This window comes from Chanodichthys erythropterus, chromosome 17 (genome assembly GCF_024489055.1).
Source record: "Chanodichthys erythropterus isolate Z2021 chromosome 17, ASM2448905v1, whole genome shotgun sequence".
NCBI classification, from domain to species: Eukaryota; Metazoa; Chordata; class Actinopteri; order Cypriniformes; family Xenocyprididae; genus Chanodichthys; species Chanodichthys erythropterus.
In genome coordinates, this window is record NC_090237.1 from 7,259,236 (window position 1) to 7,282,833 (window position 23,598).

The following is a 23,598-nucleotide window of genomic DNA, read 5'->3' on the forward strand; positions in this document are numbered from 1 at the left end:
ACTATTTCTGCTGTGAATAGAGATTAATTCATTATTAATACAGTAATTCTAGTATGAAGCTTGGGAGTCTCTGCTGCATTCTATATATATATAAAGTATATGTAAGCAATAAGGTACAAGAGGCTGTGCTATATTGTGAATAAGTCACGGCTGAAGGGCATTGTTAGGCACGACACGAAGCAGAGTGCCTGCAACTCCTTCAGCTATAACTTATTCACGGTAAAACACTAGCCTCGAGTACCTTATTACTTTTATAAAACGGTTACCACATAATACAAATATTAAAACCAAAAATATGTATCAATGCAACTTTCATGAATTAAACTTTCACTAAAGCCTTCCTTCCGCCGGAAAAAATAGTCCCTGACCATGATCAGCAACAGAAATTACATTATTACGCCATTAGATGGCGGCAAAGATTGTCTTTATCAGTGCGTCAGTAGCGAAAACTTTTACATTTAAAAGACTGAATTGTTGCGAACACGGAACAACACAACTGAAGGAACAAGATGCAAATGCTTTGACTAGCGCTGTCAGTCACGGGAAAACCCCTTAACTGTTAAAAGGACAGGATAATACATCGGACATTCCAACAGATTTTTTATTGTGAACATAGGACTGACCTGAAGGAAAATGCTAAATCTGAATGCAGGTAATAAACTCTCTCACTCGATCTCTTTCTCACAATACTCTTCTACATAATACAGTAAGCTTCAATGAACAATATCAATTGAGAACATACAGTTTACATTGCTAAGAGTGGTTGCTAAGGGTGTTGTGTAGTGATGCACAGAACCGTTGGGTGAAGCGTTCATAGCTGTGTTTTATCGTGAAATTTTTTTTTCTTTTTTTTTTTTTTCCCCATAAATCATTACTATTGGTCACCCTTTACCTCTGTCTGTGGGTTTTGCAACTATTTAACCAATGAAAAATATTAAAAAGAGCTTGTCACTAAACTCCATTGGATCCTCAAGCTCTCAGTCAAACCTCTTATCTCCACCCTCCTCCATCTTGAATGAAGTGTGGCACATATTTTGCAACATATCTGCTTGTTTGCAATGCAAGGCTAAATAAAGAACTGGTTCTTTGAATTAGTATGGCATTTTCTCTACTCAAGAAAAACTTTATATACAAAGTCTAATGTTTTATGTATTTGAGGAGCGGAGAAGAGTGTTTTAGTCTAGCATTTGTCATCAAGTCATAGCCAATATGATCATAAATACCCTGTGTGTAGCACTTCATCTTTTAATAAAATGAGATTTTGGTCAAATGACAGATAAAACTGAGCACACACATAGCTACAGTGAACTTTATAACCTGCAAGTTGATGAAAACATAATGCAATGCACTTCCTGCCTCAGAAGTGGCTGTTTTAATGACTGACAAAGTCCAAAATTCTCAGAAATTTGCTGGTCAGAAATCCATTTGAGCTTGATTTTGGTAAAATATTTATAATATAATGATACAAGCCAAGTGTTTGACCATATATAAACCCACAATATCAACTTTGGCAATACAACGTTTAATTATTTAGGAAATACAGTGTTTTTCTGTTTCCAGAAAAGTAGCATTTTTGGATTATGAATAAATTATTTTTTCTTTATTTATTCATGCACTGTAGTTACTTAACCAAGCATTTGCATAAGTGGATGTTTATGAATTATCCTTATGGTAACTGCAATAAAACCCATGTATGTTGCATTGTTCATTAATAATCTCCAAGGCATGTCTATACGTCGGAGCTAGTGTTCAGATGCTCTGTGATGAGATTAGAGGCCTAAACAGAGCAGGCAGCCATCCTGAATCCATCCTCCTCAAGCTTGGTGCTTCCAAATGGTCCCCAAGGGCCCAATGAGTGTCTTTGCTCGCATAGAAGGTCACATTGTACCGAGACAGTGTCACAGTGAAACTTGTCAAGAGCAGGGCCTGATTACGCAAGAGGAACGGCCCAGAGAAATGCAGGAATATATGGGAATTCTCAGCATGAAATATGAAGTATGAACTTCCTATTGGAAATATAAATGTTAGCTGTTTATTTCATGCATTAAGGACTTAAACATTTATTAAACCAGGATAAGCATCTCTTAAAGTTGAAAAATACAATTAACCTTTTGGAAAACTGCAGTTAAATGATATTTCACGAATGGCCTTTGAGTTGTGCTGACTAACAGACTTCAGAGGAATTTGTAAAAAAAACCAACAACAAAAAAAAAAAAAACATCAGCATATATATGTAGCCACTGTTTTTAATGGAAGGTCAGTAAACTTGTAGTAAATTATATATATTTTTGTAGTATATTACATATTTGCTAACATTTAAACTTCAATAATTGAATAGTACAGTGATATATATCTTTTCATATATATTTATTTATTTATTTCAAGCATAACTGTTACTATTACAATTACATTTTTGTAAATTTTACTGTTCGTTTGTTGTTTTTTTGTTGTTTTTTGCCGCAAAAATTGGAATATCACATAAAACATTTGAGAATAAAGTAGAATTCTCATTGCACGTGTTTAGGAGAAAAAAATATCTGTAATAAAAAATGGGCATTATTTAAATCCTTCTGATGACAGACTTTGGCTCAGGCATTTTCAGAATGACCAAACCAACATTTGAGATGCTGCTCAATGCGATTGGTCCGCTGGTTAAGCTAGTTATCCAATCACATCAGCTGAGGCAAAGCCCTTCGAGGGATTTATTCAGTTAAATTAAACTTCTTATCAGATAAAAATGTATTCACCTCGACTGAACGCTTTTAATGCATGTTTTTAGAATTTATGCACATCTTGGCATTCCATCCAACGTTTTTTCTTGTTGTTTATGTGATATCCCATAATGCACATAAAAATAAGTGGATGGAAACATAGTTACTGAGACTTGAGGCTCTTTTGACCACCTGGCAATGTTCTTTAGTGTCTGGACCTTAAACATTTAGCAGATATCCTCCTCCATAGTTACATCACAAGCCTTTCTTTAAGGTTTTTACCATTTAAGCACTTGAGTTTGGCACTCTTTATATCCGCAGCCTAGTTAGGTCTTAATCACGCTCTCGTTTACAATTTACCTTATGCATATTCACTGCCAAACTCTGATAGTGCCTCTAACAGCCTTTAGAAATCACACATCAAGGACCCGGCAGCGAAATACTAATTGCCTTTTGCTCCACAGTCTCCCTGAAAGCCTACAAATAGTCTGTTTGTACCGAAGCCTGCGTCATTTTAGCTATTAGATTCTTATTTAAAACGACAGAGGTGTTCCTTTGTGCTGCATCACATTTTATGCATAGACATCAGTGATGGACTTAAAAAGAAAATGGAATATGTCTGTCTGAACATCGTGAAACGCCGAGGTGAGGCCAACCCAAATGTGCGTTAAACTGGATTTGATGACTGTGAAAAGAAAATGCCCTCTGTGTATATCTTTATTCGCAGCTTTAGGCGTCTGTTTGACTGTTGTAAAGCAGACATAATTCAAAATTGCTTTTTATTCTGTTCATCCAAGCAGAAACGTCAGTTGCGTTTACAGTTTTTTGAGGTAATGTGTGGTAATATTCATTTTAAATGGCAAGTTAACTGAAATCTATTTGAGTTATCCAACTTAGTTGTGTTTTATCACTTTAACATTATGCTAACATTAATTAAAATGTAAGTTTTAAGGTTTTTGGATATGTCATATGATAATATTCAGTGTTATTGTAGTATTATTTGGTATTTATTCATAATAGCTTTTATCATACTTTCATTTTAAGTTTTTGTTTTGGTAATTGTGTGTGCTTTTGCCATTTTTTTTTTTTTTTTTTTTTTTTTTTTTAATAGTTCTATTTAACTGTAATTTATTTTTACTATGTTTTTAGTTTTAGTCATTTTAGCACCTTAAATCTTTAATTTCTTTCTTCTGCTGAACACAAAAGAGGAGATGAATAATATGGGTAACCAAATGTTGTAACTGTTCAATATTCAGTTACCCTCAGATACAACATTAAAATACTTTTATGTAAGAGATTTCACCATTTAAGTAATTGTAAAGCATTAGTTCAGATTGAGATTCAATTAAGTAAATAAATAAATAATGCTTTCCTTATTTCACGTTGCCATTGATTTTAGAGCTCATTGGATTAAAAAAAAAAAAAAATTCGGAGGAATGTCTTGGTACATAAAGAGAATTTCAGAATCACTCAGATTAATTTATCAATTAGCTTTCATTTTCCGCTGTTAAACATGGTGTTGTTTATCTCGGCAACGGTACATTCATTAGATATAGCATAATCCATTGTCATGTAGCACAGATCAAATAGATTGTGGAATTGTGTGTGTTTGTACAACCTGCTTAGACTGACCCTCATGTCTGAGCAGCTTTCCTTAGGCGCTAACAGTCAGGCCCAATGCTGAGTCATTTTGATCGAGCACAGGCTGATCTTTTAGCAGCAAGCCGAGCCTTATTCTAGACATACAGTAAGGGCTGCTCGGGGCAACGTGCGACTGTATCGAAGCCCACATACCCTTCACAGGCTGAGGTTTATAGGTATTTGTAAGTGCTACAAGCAATGGACCTCACAACTCTCTGTTTGCAGTAAACCAGAATACTGGTCATTTCAAGCATTGTAATTTTAATTCAACTCAAAAATTCACATATTTAAAGCATTAGTTAAGCCAAATTGTACTCTTATGGCATTCCAAGCCTGTATGGCTTTCTTTTTTGCATGAAACACAAAAGGAGATATTTTGAAGAATGTGCTGGTTGCTCTTTTCCATGCAATTACACTGAATAGGGCTGAATAGAGCTTCAAAAAAGACACCAATGTGCAGTTTCACGTTTATCAAACTGTGAACTATTTGTTCAGTGGATCGACATGGGCGACAGGGAAAGCTGAGGTTGCATTGATCAGCAGGATATTTTCAGCAACGGCCACATCACATGGTAACATAATACGTGGCGTTCGAAGTTCGGGTCGTTAGTGTAAATCGAATGCAAATAAATGGACATTCATCAGCTCAAAATGGCTGTGATAGTCATATCTAAACTTGTTTACAATCTTGGGCTGATCTTAATGACATACTCAATCGATTTCTTCAATTGCTCATTTTTGAAGGTGATGTGGTGGCGTAGTGGTTAAATAATGTGATAGAAATCTGAAAATTAACATTTCAACTCCTGGAAAGGGTGGTTTGCTTAAAGGAGAAATGACTGGGATTTGATAACACTGATGTGCCAGGAGCAAAGCCCTTGACCTCTTTTTGCTCCACATCCTTCTCCTTTTAATGAAAATGTTAATATTCTGCTTTGGCTGAGAGACTATCTTGCTAAAAGACCAATAACACTTAGGGTAGGAGGATATAGTTGAGTTGTTGTTATTATAATAATGTATTCTTATTCTTAATATTTACCTCTGAATGTCATAATAATGATTGTTTAAAAGACACAGAATGTACCGTGAGGTGGCATGATTTTCTTAGAGGCAGTAACGTATTTTTTAATGCATGATTAAGCTGGTGCTATCTGTCAGCATTTTTCCCTGGGACCCATATAACTGATAATATTCCCATGTGATCATGAGTAAATGCCTGTTATGGGGCTCAGCTCACATGTTGAGCTTTTGGGAAATAGAATCTGAACCCTGGGAGTGTTGGATTAGCGTTTCCGCCTTTGTTTCTTGCTTTGCGTGTCGTCTTGCAGTTGTTTGTGTATCCTAAATTGACAGTTGTACTTTGAAAACGGCAGCACAAACTTGAAGGGCTTCTGATTTTGGGATCAGAAGATCACAAAAGAAGTTTGATGTACACACACGGCACAATCTACAATCGCTCTCCCTTATTTTTGTTTGAAGCAGAGAAGCTATAATTGGTTAATTTGACTGAAACTGCCTCTGCATTGGTTCTTTGCAGAGGCTGTATAAGATGTCACTTCTGAGGTTTAGAACTCGCCGGAAACTTTGAACTGCTTTTGAACTGCTGAAAGATTGAGGTTAAGAGGGGCTCATGGGGAATGATCAGTGTTGCTGTAATTGGGGATGTTGACAATGAGACAAATGTGCTACTATATAGCCTCACTGTAACTTTCAGATCAGCAGACAAGCAGTTAAAGTTACTTCTTCATGGGATATGAGTTTTGGTCTTTCATTTTGGGCATTTAATGATGAAATCTGTCTCATTTCGAAAAAATATGCTCAGCTTCAATCTGGCTAATAGTGTGTATGCTGCTCCATTGGGCATCTGTCACAGACTTGATAATTACGGTTTGCACAGCGTGCTTGGTTGGCAGCAAGGGGGGTATATTGTTTATCTTGGGTGTTTTTTTGTTTTTTTATTATTATTTCGTTGTAAATTAGTTTTGGATGTCATGGTGATATTGAGCTTGGAAGATGATGACTGTGCCCACCCAACACACTTTAAAATAAAGTGCGATTGTAATTTACCTTGGCGTACCACGTAAATGTGCTTGCATGTGAAAAAGGTAATCATTTTGTACCATATGCATAAACATCAATTTACCGTGGTATTACCAAAGAATGTACTGACCAATATATTTTCAAAGATGTCCATTCAGCTTATAAAAGGCCTGAGGAAAAAAAAAAACAAGTTATTAGCTAGTTTAACTGCTTTGTTTACTAGTATCCCGTTGTAATGTTATGGAGGCAAGCTGGTAAAGCGTTAGCGACTGACATTAGAGGCCTTTGTCTTTAGCATCCTTATTAACAGAGATTGAATTTGAGTTTAAATCCCACTTGGAGCAGTACGAGAAAAAACGGAGGGGTAACATTGTTGCCGTGACCCAGATGGGAATGAGGTTTAGGGGGGGTGAGTGTAACGGTAAGCTAGTAAGAGTTGTTCGAGTAAACCTCACTCCACTGGCCTCAATAGCAAGTGACACTAGAGGCTGCTGTATTTAGCGTCCTTGTTAGTGCTGCAGTATTTAGTGCCTTGTTAGCGCACCTGCCTCCCATGCCAGAAATGCCAGTTCGAATCCTGTTCGGAGAGGTGCAAGTAGAACCTGAGTGGTAACATTGGTGCCTTGACCCAGATGGGAGTGAGGTTTAGGGGGTGAGTGTAACAGAGGCCAGCTAGTGAAGCATTAGCGACTGACGTTAGAGGCTACGGTCTTTAGCATCCTTATTAACAGAGACGCCAGTTCGAATCCCACTTGGAGTGATGCGAGAAGAACCGGAGGGGTAATGTTGGTGCCGTAACTGAGATGGGAGTGAAGTTTAGGGGGGTGAATGTAACGGAGGCCAGCTAGTGAAAGCTGTGCAAGTAAAGTTCACTCCCTTGACCTCAAGAGGTGCAATACCAACTGACCCTAGAAGCTGCGGTCTTGAATGTCCTTGTTAGTGCACCCGCCTCACATGCTGGAAACGCCCATTTGAATCCTGTTCGGAGAGGTGAGAGTAGAACCGGAGGGGTAACATTGTTGCCGTGACCAAGATGGGAATGAGGTTTAGGGGGGGTGAGTGTAACTGTAAGCTAGTAAGAGTTGTTTGAGTAAACCTCACTCCACTGGCCTCAAGAGATGCAATAGCAAGTGACACTAGAGGCTGCTGTATTTAGCGTCCTTGTTAGTGCTGCAGTATTTAGTGCCCTCCTATGCCAGAAATACCAGTTCGAATCCTGTTCAGAGAGGTGCAAGTAGAACCTGAGCGGTAACATTGGTGCCTTGACCCAGATGGGAGTGAGGTTTAGGGGGTGAGTGTAACAGAGGCCAGCTAGTAAAGCATTAGCGACTGACGTTAGAGGCTACGGTCTTTAGCATCCTTATTAACAAAGACGCCAGTTTGAATCCCACTTGGAGCAGTGCGAGAAGAACCGGAGGGGTAACGCTGGTGCCGTAACTGAGATGGGAGTGAAGTTTAGGGGGGGTGAATGTAACGGAGGCCAGCTAGTGAAAGCTGTGCAAGTAAAGCTCACTCCCTTGACCTCAAGAGGTGCAATACCAACTGACCCTAGAAGCTGCGGTCTTTAATGTCTTTGTTAGTGCACCCGCCTCACATGCTGGAAACACCCATTTGAATCCTGTTCGGAGAGGTGAGAGTAGAACCGGAGGGGTAACATTGTTGCCGTGACCCAGATGGGAATGAGGTTTAGGGGGGTGAATGTAACTGTAAGCTAGTAAGAGTTCTTCGAGTAAACCTCACTCCACTGGCCTCAAGAGGTGCAATAGCAAGTGACCCTAGAAGCTGCGGTCTTTAATGCCTTGTTAGTGCGCCCGCCTAACACCGGAAACACCTTTTCAAATCCTGTTCGGAGAGGTGCGAGTAGAACAGGAGGGGTAACATTGTTGCCGTGACCCGGATGGGACCGAGGTTTAGGGGGTGAGTGTAAAGGCCAGCTAGTAAGAGTTGTGCGAGTAAATCTTACTCCCTTGGCCTCAAGAGGTGCGCTAGCAGCTGACGTTAGAGTGTCCTTGTTAGCGTGCTCGCCTCACATGCTAGAAATGCTGGTTCAAATCCCACTCGGAGTGGAGTGAGTAGAACCGGAGGTTTTCAGCTTGCTTCTACAAGTCTGAACTCATTGAGTATTTTACAGTGCAGTACTGTACCAGGTGAGCCACTGAGCAAGTTTACTACATCAGAAAAGCCAAACATATGGAACTGGTTATGTGATACAAATGTCAAAATGTAGTAGTTTACAAATCATGTACTATGGTAAAAGTGTTTTGAGGTCATAACATTGTATGCTATTACCTTAAAGGGAGTAAGATTTACTCGCACAGCTCTTACTAGCTGGCCTCACTCCCATCTGGGTCACGGCACCAATGTTACCCCTTCGGTACTACTCGCATCACTCTGAGTGGGATTCGGAAACTGTGCAAAAATAAGTCACCAATGAGCCCTGTAATCATAATTTGTGTGAAAATGATTAGAAGTTGTTGATGTTGTACTGCCTCTAGTGTTTATTTTAGCTGGAAACTGCAGTGAATTGTATGTACAGTAAAGGCACATTTTTGGAGTTTTGCAAAAATGTTGGTTGAAACACATTTTTCCAATGAGCCCATGTTGAAAGATTTTTGAGTTGATTATCCTCTCAGTGTGACAAACTCATGTTCACAACCAAAAGAAATGGACAGACTAATTACAGAGTAAACTGCTCACCCACTTGGACTTGCATGTCTTTCGCTTGCATCTGAATTGAACTTGAAATGACGATCTGCGATTCATTTTCTTTCAACCACTCAGTTTGGTTAAATTAAAGGCGCACTTCCGTTCCTGCGACCCCAAGGGAAGCACAAGCAGGCTTCATATTTGGAGCATGATATTTCCCTCACCTCACTTGTCTTCTGAACTGTTCTCCCAGAGCACTGCCACCATATTATAAACCCACAAAGTGAAGTTAAATCAGGCTCCTATCAGATGAGACATTTCCTCACTTACAGGAGGGCTTCAGTATGGCGTACAATGGTGTGAAATAGCAGTCACAGAGAGATGAGGTTACAGAGCCTGACCTTGAACAGTGAACAGACAAAAAGATGCTTTGAATGCTAAGAAAAAGCTATTAAAAGACAATTACACTTTTGCTGTGTTTTCTGTTTCGTGTTGAAAAATTGAATTGAAAAAGCTTAGAAGTCTTGCATTAACAACTAACTGAATTAAAATAATTAAATACTAAAATTATTCAAATTAAAACATTAAATAATACTTAATAGAAATATATATATATAAAAAAAAAAAAAAAATCAATACAATTGGCCAGCAAAAATAAATTTGATTACTATAATGAACTGTATAATATTTAAAAATAAACTAAACTAATTACTAAAAACCTAATAAAATAAAAGCTAATTCTAAATATGAGTAAATACTACTGTAAAAATTATATTAAATAACTCTGGTCATGTTAACCCAACCTGAAGTTGTTGAGTTGAAGTTGTTTGCTGTTGAGATCACAACATTTGCTCTTTAAATAGTGTAATAATGTCTTAGTTGCAGAGTTTTTTCACTGAAGCATTTCACATGCTAACACCTTTATGAAGTGTAGTGTGAAAGACAAATAAACGTAAGTGAGAATATTTATTAGAACCCAAACAAAATAAGGTGTTTGCAAACTTTTGGCCGTGACTTCATGAGTGTTATGTGAGGTGCAAATGTGACTTAATAAACTATATGCTATTTTTTTGCACTTGTGAACTGATTTGAATTTCAGCTTCAATATTAATACGTATTTCATGTTAGTAATGGTACAGCAACGGTTTGCAGTCTTACTCAATAATGTGCCATTTTTAGCTATGACCTTTTCTTTTAATAACAGCTAAGAATCTTCCCTGGAAATGCAAACATTATTTTGCCTTTCTTTTTGGAAATCTAAAATATTAATTATAACATTTTGATGTTAAACCCATTATAGTTTTATATAGAATTTTTCTATAATCTATACAGTATATGCAATTACATCAGAAGTAACTATAATTAAATAAATAAATAAAAAAAATAACCGTAATTCCTTACTTAATCTTTTCACAGGAAAAGTACTTAAATTATGGTAATTAATTACTTAGTAGTGCATTACACCCAACTCTCATAACTAGTCCTGATAACCAGTCTACCATTCACACTCTGGATATGAATTGTATCTCAAATTATTGATGAGAGGTGTGCTTTTCCTTTTTGATCAGCTAGCAGATGCTAAAATGGGAAAATCCAATTGAGATTTTGCATTAGGTTTCTTTGACTTGGGTCAGTAGCACCCACCAAGCATCCCTAGAAACCAAGCCAAAGCTCTTTAGCCTTTGCATAGCAAAATGCTAAGAAATAATAGCAGCTGTCCTACCCCCCAAAAAGGGGATTTAAAGTGGTTTTTGCTGGTTTTAGCTGGCCTTAGCTGGTCTTAGCTTGTCTCTTATCCTGGCCAAGCTGGTCTTTAGTTGGTTTAGCTTGTGGGCCAGCTGGTCTTCCAGCCGACCAGATGAAAAATCTTCAAACCATTGTAAAGCCAGCAAACAGACCAGTTTTTTAACCCTCTGGAGTCTGAGGCTGATTTGGGGCTTGGAGAAGTTTTGACATGCCCTGACATTTGTGCTTTTTTCATTTGTTCATAAACATATAAATGACAAAAGTGTCATTACACTGTATTCAGCACAAACTAGGCTACAATAATATGTGAGGAACATGTACGTACATGTTTGTGTTTTTGAAGGAATAACATTTATGCGTGGTTATTGAAAAAACAAAAAACTTAAGTCACTGAAATAAGGCCAAAAAAAGTATAGTAAATCTGTGTTCACAAGACTTTAGGGTATTGGAGGTTGTAAACTAGAGTTTTTGCTTCAAAATTATGTAAAAATTATGCTGCCTACTCCTTCATGTAAAACAATATATTGATTTAGTTTTTGTAAGACACGTTTTGCCAAGAAACACAGTATGCGAGGAGGCGTGAATCACCACTGAAAATGGGCCATTCTCACCTAAGAAGACAAAAGAATTGGATAGTAATGAGCTGAAATGACTTGCATATTAATGAGGCATTTCAGTCAGGTAGGCTGTGAAAAAAACCTTATGTGATGTCTCAAGCTCATTATGATATATGAAACATACAGAAAAATATTATTACAATATAAAGTAATGATTTTATATTATACTTTAAAATATAATGTATTTCTGTGATGCAAAGAGTCTGAATATAGGCTTTTAGTTTAAAAGCATGCACATTTGGAGAAATATTGGATTCTCATATGCTTATGTCAATTTTCTATACAGAGGAGTTATATTAATGTATTATTCACTGTCATTACTATAAGCGCTGGTGTTTTCAATTCATCCTTGAAGTCGGAGGGCGCTCTGTGCATTTTAGTCCACAAATTCATCTAAAGGAAGAAGAGGCTATTCCATGAATGGAGTTTCCAATTCATACAGCAGCAGGAGGGCGCTAAAGAAACAAAAACTCATCTAAAATTCATCCATAGAAGAAAAGTAAACAGGAACTAACTGTATGTCTTCTAGAGATCGCTAACCATGACTTTTACATCCAGATAAACACTTTTCAAGACAATAAATACACGATTGAGATGATGAATGCATGTACTGCCTCTGAATTTGCCTCTGAATAGCGCTCCCTCCGTGGGCGTGGCCGCATTAGCGGATAATGAGCTGAATCACGGATTTCTGACATGGCTCTCTTTTCATACAGATTACATAAACACAGAAGGTTTGTTTTCGATTTGACTTACATGATTTAAAACATGACATCTTAAAGTTTTTTTAGACATAAGTTAAATTTTTCTGTGATTAGTATTCACTAAGTTACAGTTCATTTTCTGAGAACTATCAGATTGGACTTCGTTCAGAGGGAGAGGAGAGATCACGCATCATGTTAGTTTTCTTTATTTTACAAAAAGCACAACATTATGTTTTTACTTTGAGTGTATATAAATAAAAGAAGACATTCTATAGTTTCAATTGATATATTACTTATGTCTCTATGAAAAAAATGACGGAGTATTTTAAGTCTGTTTTGCTGCAATGTGAAAAAAAACCTGCAAAACTCGCCGGTGCGTTTTTAGACCTCAGAGTGTTAAAGCGATAGTTCACCCAAAAATGAAAATTCTGTCATCATTTACTCACCCTCAAGTAGTTCCAAACCTGTATGAATTTCTTTATTTTGTTGAACACAAAGGAAGATATTTGGAAGAATGTCAGTAACCAAACAGAACTTGTCCCCCATTTACTATCATAGTAGGAAAAAATATATACTATGGTAGTCAATGGGGGGGTGAGATGTGTTTAGTTACTGACATTTTCCCAAAAATCTTCCTTTGTGTTTAGCAGAACAAAGAAATTCACGCAGGTTTGGAACTACTTGAGGGTGAGTAAATAATGACAGAATTTCCATTTTTGGGTGAACTGTCCCTTTTTTTTTTTTTTTTTCAGCTTTGACTCATTACACCCTACTATCATCACTAGGACGCTATTTTTGCACAGCAAGCACCACTTCACCAATTTCCACCAAAGAATAACGATCAAGTTTTATTTTTAGACATTAGGGCTGCAGCTGCATTTTGCTTTGAACAATATGTTATCAACATCTTTCTCGTTTGAGGTGGATTTTTTGTTGCTTTGAATTAAATGGCATTGCAGCTATCACATCAAAGCACACCATTATAAACACATCACTAGCAATCTGTTATAATTAACTGCAAAACATTTCTCTTTTCATGTACCTATCAACATCTTAACGGTTGTTTGTATGCATAGAAAGAGATGAGAAAAAAGTGCGTGCTACTAGAATTCAGCGTTTTTGTTTTCTACTGATTCCCGAGTTGACTGTTGACGAGTGCTAAAAAGTGGTCATGCTTGCGTGAGAGCGCAAACATTACTTCAAAGCAGACACCCGAGTGCCGGCGACTTTCGACTCGATTAATCACACTCGTGGTTCTTTTTTAATGTTTTTATTTATTTGTTTACTCCTTTTGGTGGAGGCTTTTCCTCAGATGGCGGATTAGCAGAGTTAGTGCTGCCTCATTTGACAGCTCATTCTGAGACTCTAAAGACCCTGGTGGACAATGCAGGCCTGTTATCTGCTGCGCTCCATAAGCGTTAGGTTTTGACGGTGCAGACGGCTTTCACTAACGTTCCATCAGAGCCCTGAGAGCTTCCTGAGCACTGGGACCATACTACCGCCACTGCCGCTAATCACAAACCACAGCAGTTTACTGAATCATAAAGCCAAAATGCCACATTCTCTTACATTAGTCTAATGTTTTTTTATTGCTAGCTGCTAAATAATCCACTGGGGATGCGTGCATTTGCACGTTACTTGACTTTAGCCTTGCAATTTGTTCGTTTTTCTGTCCATTCAGATCCAAATGTCTCTGCCGGAAATTAGACGTCATATCAAAAAATCTTTTTTCCCCCCTTACCTTTAGCTGGAAATCTGTGTAATGGGTTTCTGCATATCAAAATGACAGATTTATTATGCATGCTCAAATTACTGTAATTAACGCTTATCTGACTGACATCAGAATGTGTGTCATCGACCCTCGTACGTGAAGCGTTACGCAAAAATATGATATGAAGTATGAGTCAGACCCCAGAGTGAAATAACAGATATGGAACAATGCATAAAAGCCACGAGTGATAAAGTGTAATGGCATTTATTTTATCATACTACATCACATTTTTGGTTTCCTAGCTTAGCTGGAGTTATTAAACAGGCTTTGCCTTAAGCGTCACTGTGGCTACAATCGAAGACAATAGTGTTTCATTTTTACACATTACTGCAGACAATTGAAAACAAGCCAGAAATTGCATTACATGACACTCTAATTTCAATCAAATGAATTGCATTTGTTCTATGATATTAAGCTTGGCATTTAATCTTGGCTTATTTGGCTGAAAGAGCACATTATATATATAAGCACATGCAATCCTATCCAGTTAAATTTATTCTATATTGCTTATTGGACATGCATACCATCCCAAAACCCCAGTGAGCAAGTTAAATGAGACACTGGCATTGCAATACAGCAAGAAGAGGAGGAAGATTAAACATTGGGAGAAACTAATATGAAATCTAACCTCTGTGAAGCAGTTTTTGGAAATATTTATGGGTTACGAGTACAAGAAAACTTTCCTTATGAATATTTACCATAGTAGGCTAACCATTGTCTTTGTTTTGATTTAGATGATCATAGTTGTAAATATTAAATTATTTATATTCATTAATATCTTAATGAATTTCAAATTTTAAGATTCAAAGTGGGCCTGCAAAGGTAAAACAAACAAACAAAATAGTGTTTGTTAATGATGATAATAAAGTTTCCAAATTTGCTCTCTCTAGAATTCAAGTTAGGTTAGTTCACCCAAAAAATGAAATTTTTGTCATTAATTACTTACCCTCATGTCGTTTCACACCCGTAAGACCTTTGTTCATCCTCGGAACACAGTTTAAGATATTTTTGATAAAATCCAATGGCTCAGTGAGGTCTCAATTGACAGCAAGATAGTTAACAGTTTCAGATGTCCAGAAAGCTACGAAGGTCTTACGGGTGTGGAACAACATGAGGGTGAGTAATTAATGACAGAATTTTCATTTTTGGGTGAACTATCCCTTTAAATATAATCATACAAACGCTTCAAACAATCTTCTGCCACAAAATCTATATTCTAGAAGGAAAATATACCAATTATCCACTCTAAGAATAAATAATTGTGTTTTAAAAAAGTAAACAAAGAAAGATAAACATAAGCTTTATTAGATTTGCTTCCCCGTCTCCCAGAATGAATGTTAATGATGAAGTGCCTTTCAGCCACAGTAATAATGAAAACAAATGTATTACTTTCTGCCTCTCTGCTGTTAGAGAGAAATGATTGTCAGAGTTAATATGATTAGCATGCAACCTCATGAATAATCAGAAGATAGCATTGTCAGCAATGACTGTCCAATATCTTTCACTAAATTGCTATAATTTTTTCAGTAGTAATTTTGAAGACAGTGACATGACAATTGATGGACATATGTTCTATTGATCTGCTAATGGCTGTGCATGTAATATTCAACAGTTACATCTAGAATGAGACAGAAAAAGGATACAAGCCATTTATAGGAAAATTAATGTTTGAAATGTAGAATAGTAAAACGGCAGAAACAAAGTTCTGTTAAAAGAACCAACTGATTTGTTGAGAATTGTTGCTCTAAACTGCACTAAACTATTTAAGCTAATGAACAAACTGTAATCATACAATTATTTTTGTCAACCCAGTATCCTGGTCATTTCAATTTGTTTCCAAGCATAAATTGATTTTTCCGTATTCACAGAAGTTCTGCAAGGCCAACCAGATATTGACATTTCTATATATGAAGTAGACAGGAGTACTTAAAATTGGCATGAAACCTAAGTTTTTATCGTCTTTTCTTCCCTATTGTGACATATATCTGAGTGAAACTGCTTCTCAAACAAGAAAAAATGTAGGGCGGGACTTGATTTTGTCCATGGGGAATTGATTGGATGGTTGTGGTTTGCTATTGGTCGATCTCATGTGAGTGACAGGTTGCCTCGCCCTCACGCCATTGAATGCATCATCAGAGAAGAAAAGAGAGGTCACTGCAAGAAGGAGGAGAAGTTATTTAGATTAAATATTACAGGGCACATGAATTTTAAAAAAATGTGCACGGATAAATCATAATAAATACTGCAAAATTCCATATAAAACAAGAATAGTTTTGATTTCATGGTGACTTATTGTACATTCACATGACAACGATATGCTTAAAACAGAGTTTTCCTTTTTTCAGTTTTCTGTGTACAGACGACACCATTGTCAAAATGATCCCTATTCACACGGATCCACGAAAACGACTAAAAATGCGGTATTCTGCTGTCAAGCCATTAGATGGCGATGAAACACTATAAATTGAACATGTAATACCAAAGACTATAGAATAACACAAAACGTGTCACTTGAATTGTTTTGAATGGGAGAAAGTGTAACGCGCAAAATGGCGGAATAAATCCCGCCTTCAAAATAAGAGCCAATCGCTGACTGGTAAAGTCATTGCGTCACTGCAGCGGCCGTTAGAAGCACTGGTTTCTATAGAAACAGTCAGAAGCGCGCCTCCGAAAAGTGACATTAGCTTGATCCAGCCTAAAAAATACTTTTTTTTTTTTTTGTCATGATTCGAGTGTTTAGAAAAAAAAATTATGAGACAGTTGTTGTCAGATTTCATTGGTGATTTCAAATACGAAATTTAATCAAAAGCTTGGCAAACAGCTTTGGAGAATGTGATGTTTCCTCATTCAAAGAGATAGGAGCTGCATGATGCCCAGGATGCCCAAGAGGCATTTCAAAGATGGCCGCCGAGTGAAATGACTTGTCGTAAAGGGACTTTGGTAATACGCATGTGCATGACGTCATTGTTTTCAGATTTTCGTTTTTGTTGTTTACCTGGAAAATGTTTTCAAAAACGAAATCCGTTTTCAAAAGTTTGCCTTTTCAGGCACACAAAATGCTGTTGTCGTGTAAATGAACGACTAAAACTCATAAAAAGTTTTACGTTTTTAGTTGAAAACAGTGTTGTGTAAACAGCCCCTCAATTACTGAAAAAATAGCTGCCCTGGTACGTTACCTAGATGTCCATCAGGTAGACCGAGTTGATGTACAAAGAACACACTCGACAAGCTGTTTGAAGCTAAGCTGATTCTCTTGATGTTAACCGACTCTATCATGCTCCTAATCGCTGAATTAAAGCTCATAATAAGTCTGAAAAGGAGTCATTTAGCTCCAACCTGCATATGTGTGTCTCTAAAAGTATCTAAAAGTCTCTGTTACAGAACAACCTTGAGTCTATTGCCCATTAAAAAGCAGCCCCGAGCTTGCCTTTTTAAGGACGTAGAGGTACTGAAATGCCACCGTCTACTTGGTGTCAGTCAGGAGGGTTTTGCCTTGAATTTAGCCTTTTCTTTCCCTCAGAGGTTCTCACAAAGCACTGCTGTCACCATCTCACCGGCAGCCTTATCGCAGCTGTATGGATGACTTGCTTTTTTTTACAGGTTTGACCCCATACAGACTGCATTCACAGAGGGTGGGATTGAAAGAGCAGGCTGCCTACAGTAAAGGAAACCTGTATTTTTTGGGCTTTTTCGTTCTTTGTCATCGCTTTTCGGGAAGAAGAAGTGTCGTAACTGTGCGTAACGTGCACGTGAATGACCAAACAAAGTTGTGTTCAACAAAGTCTCATTAAAACTTTTAATAATTTGTTTGAGGTGGGAAAATTGTATAACATAGTACAGCTTCTCAGTTTTTCGGACAATCCAAATTGTACGGAGAAATGTTTTGGTGTGGAAACAAATTGCACTCAAAAATTGCTTGTAAATTTCACAAACAATTACAAGTAATCCACTGAAATAAAATTGAAAATTTGAAGTAGAACACTGAAAGTATTTTCTAAACATACTCCTATAATCTTTATTTACAATTTCAAACAATCTTTGTTTACAGTAAAGTCAGTAAAGTTTTTCGCGTACAGATGACAACTTTATCAAAATGATCTCCGTTCACAAGGATCCGTGAAAAAAAACCCCCGACAAAATATGCTGTATTATTCATGCCTGGCCAGTAGATGGCGATGTCACTTTGTAAAGAAACACTACGCACCTAAAGACTAGGGCTGTCAAACGATTAATCGCGATTAATCACATACAAAATAAAAGTTTGAGTTTGCATAATATATGTGTGAGTAATGTGTGTAAATAATGTTTATATAAATACACACAAATTAACGTATATATTTAAGAGAAATATGTTATTTATGTACAACAAATGTATTTATATATAATATTAATTATATAAAAATATAAATGAATACATATACTTGTAAATATTTCTCAAATGTGTTTGTATTTGTATATATATTACTCACACATATATTAGGCAAACTCAAACTTTTATTTTGTATGCGTGATTAATCGTGATTAATCGCTTGACATCACCGTTTTCACAAATTTGCATTTGTAGTTTACATTTACTTTTCAAATGTTTGCGTTTTCAGGCACCCAAAATGCCATTGTCATGCAAAATGACCTTCCAAAGCGCATAAAAGTTTAAAGTTTTTAGTTGAAAACTGTTGTGTAAACATACCCTTAGATTTAGGCTAGTGTTTTACGTTTTTGTACAACCCAACTGGTACGATTTCTTATGAATTTGCCATTTTGTACCAATTATTGCATATTCTGGATGAGATGGGGTTGTTGAAACTCTTTTGCGAGGGTATGTACACATGGAGGACTGTGAAGACAACACGGCAGGAGAATGGTAGCAAATGGTTTTGTAAGGTTCATGACATACTAACGACTGTCCGATTTGGACTTGGGGCTTCCCAGGTGAGCTTGTAGTCAGCATTTGTGCTGACTGGAAAACAAGGCCTCAGTCGAACCTCATCAGTGCAAAAGTTTGCTGGTCGAAGTATCTGTAATGAGCTGTTGCTCTACTTCTCATTACTAGGTCTAAAAGAGAACCCAACAGGAACAACACATAAATCAAATGCAGGCCATTCTGTATTAGAAAAGGGACAACAAATGAGATTGTGGGCTGTGGCTCTCCAATAAATTAGTCTAGAGGCTTTGTCATTATTGTAATGATATATGATATGATATATACATTTTTTATTTTTACCATGATATGACTTATTGGCTAAAGTATCCATTTCCAAGCAGGTGAGGTTGGGGCTTATTGCTAAATTTAGGCTTTGCGCCAGAGATATGTCACTCAGAATCTAATGGAGATGCTGTTTGTTATATTATCCCCCTTTTGTGCATTTGATATTTAGACCATTAGCAACCCACGTACTGTGTAAACTAACGCAGCAGGAGGGTCTTTCTCATCCCCTCGCATTTCATGCATTTATTTCACACAGATTTGTTTTGTGACTGATTTGTGTTATGTTTGAGACAGAAATAGTCACAGAAATGGCTCATTACCCCATTCCATTAATGGCAAAACAATTCGTATCAATCATTTATATACAATAGTTCTCCATGATAATGTGCCATTGCGTGTGAATTCTATTATGTGCGTTCTTTGCTTTCACGAAAGCAGTTTGAGTACACTTTCGCATTTTTCTTGGACGGTGGTCTCAGCAAATGTGTAGAGAATGGATCAATACTTCATCCCTAGCTAATCGTAAACCATGGCAACAGCTCGAGCTGGCAGAGATTGGTCTTGTACTGAGCTTTAGAGAGAAATGCAGTCTTAAAATGTCAGGTTATTGCAAAATTAGCATTTAGCCGTAGTGCCAAAAGGCCTGCTGTTTAAAAAAAAAAAAAAAAAAGCATCTGTGGATTTGCACAGGGAGATTTTGAAGTGTGTACATCTTTATGGTTAACAGTTGGTGGTCCTGGGCACCACTGAGGTTTGGTCGCAAGTTTGTTCTTATCGAAAGCAGGAAAGAAATGATAAATGCTAGAAATAAAATACAGCTAAATAGATATAATTGTGCATAGTTAGGATAGTAAAACAAATAGAAGAGGAAATTGAAAATGGAAGGAGAAAACTGCTTTTGTTGTTGATGTTAATTTCTATTTTGACCCAAATTATTCTGTGACTTGGTACAAGCTAGCCAAAATAGCCATATGCCAACATGGGCAGTTCCCCTCATCCTCAAAAACTGAACAAAAGTACATAAGCAAGATTTGTGCCAATGCAGTTTGTTTTGTGCTGTAAATTACTGGCTAACAGTATGAAACCATTGGAATTCGAGAGACATTCTTGTCAGTTTTGCAATTCAACCTGCAATGTATGTAATTTTGTGAATCAATACAAATGCGAATCTTTTTTGTCTATTTTTGGGTCTTTGCAGTTCATGCTAATATTGATGCATTTAATTGTTTTAGGACAATTTTGTTCACTTTTGTTTGAGTTGGGTGTCCAGAACCAGCTGAGAACCACTGCGCCACCAACTGAATACCTGTTCTTTTACTCAACTACATTTAGAAGGAAAGAAAATAATACGCTTACACTTTATTTTAAGGTGTCTTTGTTACACTGTAATTATACATTTAATTACTGAGTAATAAATAAGTAACTACATGTACTTAGTATAGGGTTAGGATTAGGGTTTGGTTTAGGGTTAATTGCATGTAATTATGCATAATTTATAGTTATTACTATAGTAACTACATGTAGCGTAACATATGTAACAATGACACTGTAAAATAAACTGTTACCAATACTTTTTTCTCCATGACAATTTGTTTTTGTATACTTAAAAGGCGTCATATGTCATCATTACCTAAATCTTTTTTCTATCATTAAAAATAGTAGTTTTCTCATTTTTTGTCCTTTTCATTATAAAGTGACTACAATCCAATCAATCTTGCCCACTTTACTTTTATTTAAACAATGTATTTTTATAAAACTTTTATATTTTTTTTTAAGAATAAATTATCAAAAAATGAATATGTCATAATATCCCACCGTCACTGTCATTCCAAACCTGCATTACTTTCTTCAGTAAATCAAAAATGTCTTGAACTTGAGAGAAGTGTGAACACAGTTCATGATCAGACATGATTGTTAGTCAAAAATTCATTATATTCAAAAGTCAAACCACTCTAAACTCATTTGCTGTTAATTTTAGCTGAAAATATTCAGGTAACAGATTTCAGGGTGTTGCAGTATAACACCTGCTGTGTCTTTGAGTCTTACAGTCCATATTGATTTTTGACAGGTTTCTTTAAAACGTTTTTGCTTCAAAAATACAAAAATGAGAAAATCTTACTATCTCTTGTTTTAAAAAGTTAAGAAAGGTGTTTATTTTTTATCCTGAGAGCTTTCTGTGCCTTCATAGACAGCTATGCAACTACCACTTTGATGCTTCAAAAACTTAACAAAAAGGTCATAAAACTAAACCATATGAATTGAGCTGTTTAGTCCAAATTTTCTGAAGTGACACGATCGCTTTATATGATGAACAGATCTAATAGTCTTTTATTCACATATAAACATTCATCAACTCACACATTAGTTGTGGTAAACAGAAGCTCAAGCATGTTCGCTTGACACACAAGAACCAATGAGGTTCATTCTCTCGTGTGTTACGCAGCACGTTTGAGCTTCAGCAAGAACCAATGAGGTTCATTCTCGTGTTACACAGCACTTTTGAGCTTCAGCAAGAGGTTTATTCTCGCTCATCAAGCAGCTTCGCTTGAACTTCTGTTTACATGTTCACTGATCAATGTTTATATGTGAATAATCAGTTCATCATTTAAAGCGATCTTCAGAAAATTTGAACTAAACCACTTAATTCATATGGATCAGTTTTACTATCTCTTTATGAACTTTTTGATGCGTCAAAGTGGTAGTTGTGCAGCTGTCAATGGAGGGACAGAAATCACTGAGATTCCATTAAAAACATCTTCATTTGTGTTCTGAAGATGAACGACATGAGGGTTAATGATGACTCATCCTGCATTACACCGACATGAGGGTCCCTGGTTAAAGTTTATCTGTTCATCTTTCATCATAACTCCCTACTGAGAGAAAAGTTTTACTTTTCCACACGCCTTTTATATGGAAGTGGTGCATTAGAACCACATGATCAACTGTGCGCATCTTTCTGCAGGGTGTATTTTAGCATTTTATTAGGCCAGGCCCTCAATGCACAGAGGCGCCATGGGTACGGGTATGGTGCCATCCTCGCGCATCCACGCCGCAGGCTAGCCACATGCAGCACTAATGAGCTGCTTACATTTGCAGGCTTGGCTCGCTCTCTCCACCAGCAAAAGTAAACTTTTGAGTTTTTAAGAGGATTGCAAAGGATTTCTTGATTATTTTGTTCTCATGTTTGATACAGAAAAGACCGAATGCTGCCCCGAGTAACAAGCTCAGAAAGGACACGCGTTAATTAACGTGTAATTAATGCGTTATTAACATTGTTGTGTGTAGCAGTAGCCACGTTCGCTCTGGTGGCTGCTGACAGAGTAACTGCTAGAGGAACATGTGTTTTAAACTGATTAACATGAACTGGCCTCTTTGATGTGGGAGCGTGTCTAGAGAGCTCCGCAGAGGAGGCGTGAAGGCGATTAGTAGACGGTTTTTAGGCCATTTGCTCTGTGAGATGGGACCTCGGAGGAGATGCTCGCTTGGTTCAGGGACGAAAGAGTTTCTCTGTGTGCCGGCGAGGGACACGAGGACGGTGGCGGTGAGCTCGGAGGATATCGTTAACGCACAGCGATGAAGAGATGTGAACCTGCCCTTCGTATTCCAGAACAAAGAGAGCCCCAGGGATGTTTGAACGGGCTATCTTGAAGGGGATTTGGCAGTGTCAGGCCTTGTCATGTCATGCGAGCTGAGTGTAAACATCAATAGCAGACAAGAAAAGATCAGACGGATCCAGATTTCAGTCTTAAATCCTGACAGCAAAGACTCTGAAGGCTTTATCAGTGTAGGAACATTGCTGCTTGGAGCTCAATGTCTTTCTGAGTGCAAGTTGTTGGCTAGAATATGTTGTAATATATTTGCATGCAAATTCATGAGTTTAAGTTTTATTGTTAAGATTAGTGAAGCACAATGTTGTCATATTTGCTGGAAATGCCACCTTAAAATGTTTTAACACTCAATATTAGCAGAATAATGTACTGTATTATAAATATGATTGGATGAGCCATAGCTGAAAAATAGCCAACGCATGCACACATTCACCTGTTGTTTTCTGCTTGTGAATTGTTTAAATCACTAAATGGTGTATCACTGCTGCTGATTTATTAGATCGTGCCCATGTTTGAGAGCAAAATACAATAAATTCATGTTATTTTATTCATTTAGTTAACACTCAAAGTGTTATACTGTTAATATTTTTTAAAATGCATTTTTTACTAGTGGCCTCAGGATGGAGATTCAACTATATTGATTTTTTTTATTTTTTATTTTTTTACAACCAATAAAGATACCTATTTTACTACCGTTTTTGTTAAATTTAATCTTTATATCACGACAATAAAATCATAGCATGGACAAAGTGTTTTTTTTTATTTTTATTTTTTTATGAAGAACATAAATAAATGACAAGGAAGTCTATTAACTTTGCATTCAATATAATCATTTGTTTGTCACTTCTATGTGTTTATGCAAAACTCAAACAGTAATTTCAACAAAGCTCTAAGATGATAATTAGTTG

General features: G+C 36.8%; 1 protein-coding gene across 4 annotated transcripts in view; it reads left to right on the forward strand.

The window, feature by feature from the left end:
• tenm4 (teneurin transmembrane protein 4) overlaps window positions 1-23,598 on the forward strand; it is a 183,067-nt gene that overhangs the window by 4,963 nt on the left and 154,506 nt on the right. The window contains exon 3 of one of the 4 annotated variants that reach the window (XM_067364762.1): window positions 736-743. The exons of the other annotated variants lie outside the window; for them this stretch is intronic. Within the exon in view, the coding sequence (XP_067220863.1) occupies window positions 736-743 (8 nt within the window). The remainder of the gene's footprint in view (window positions 1-735; window positions 744-23,598) is intronic. 4 annotated transcript variants of the gene reach the window in all.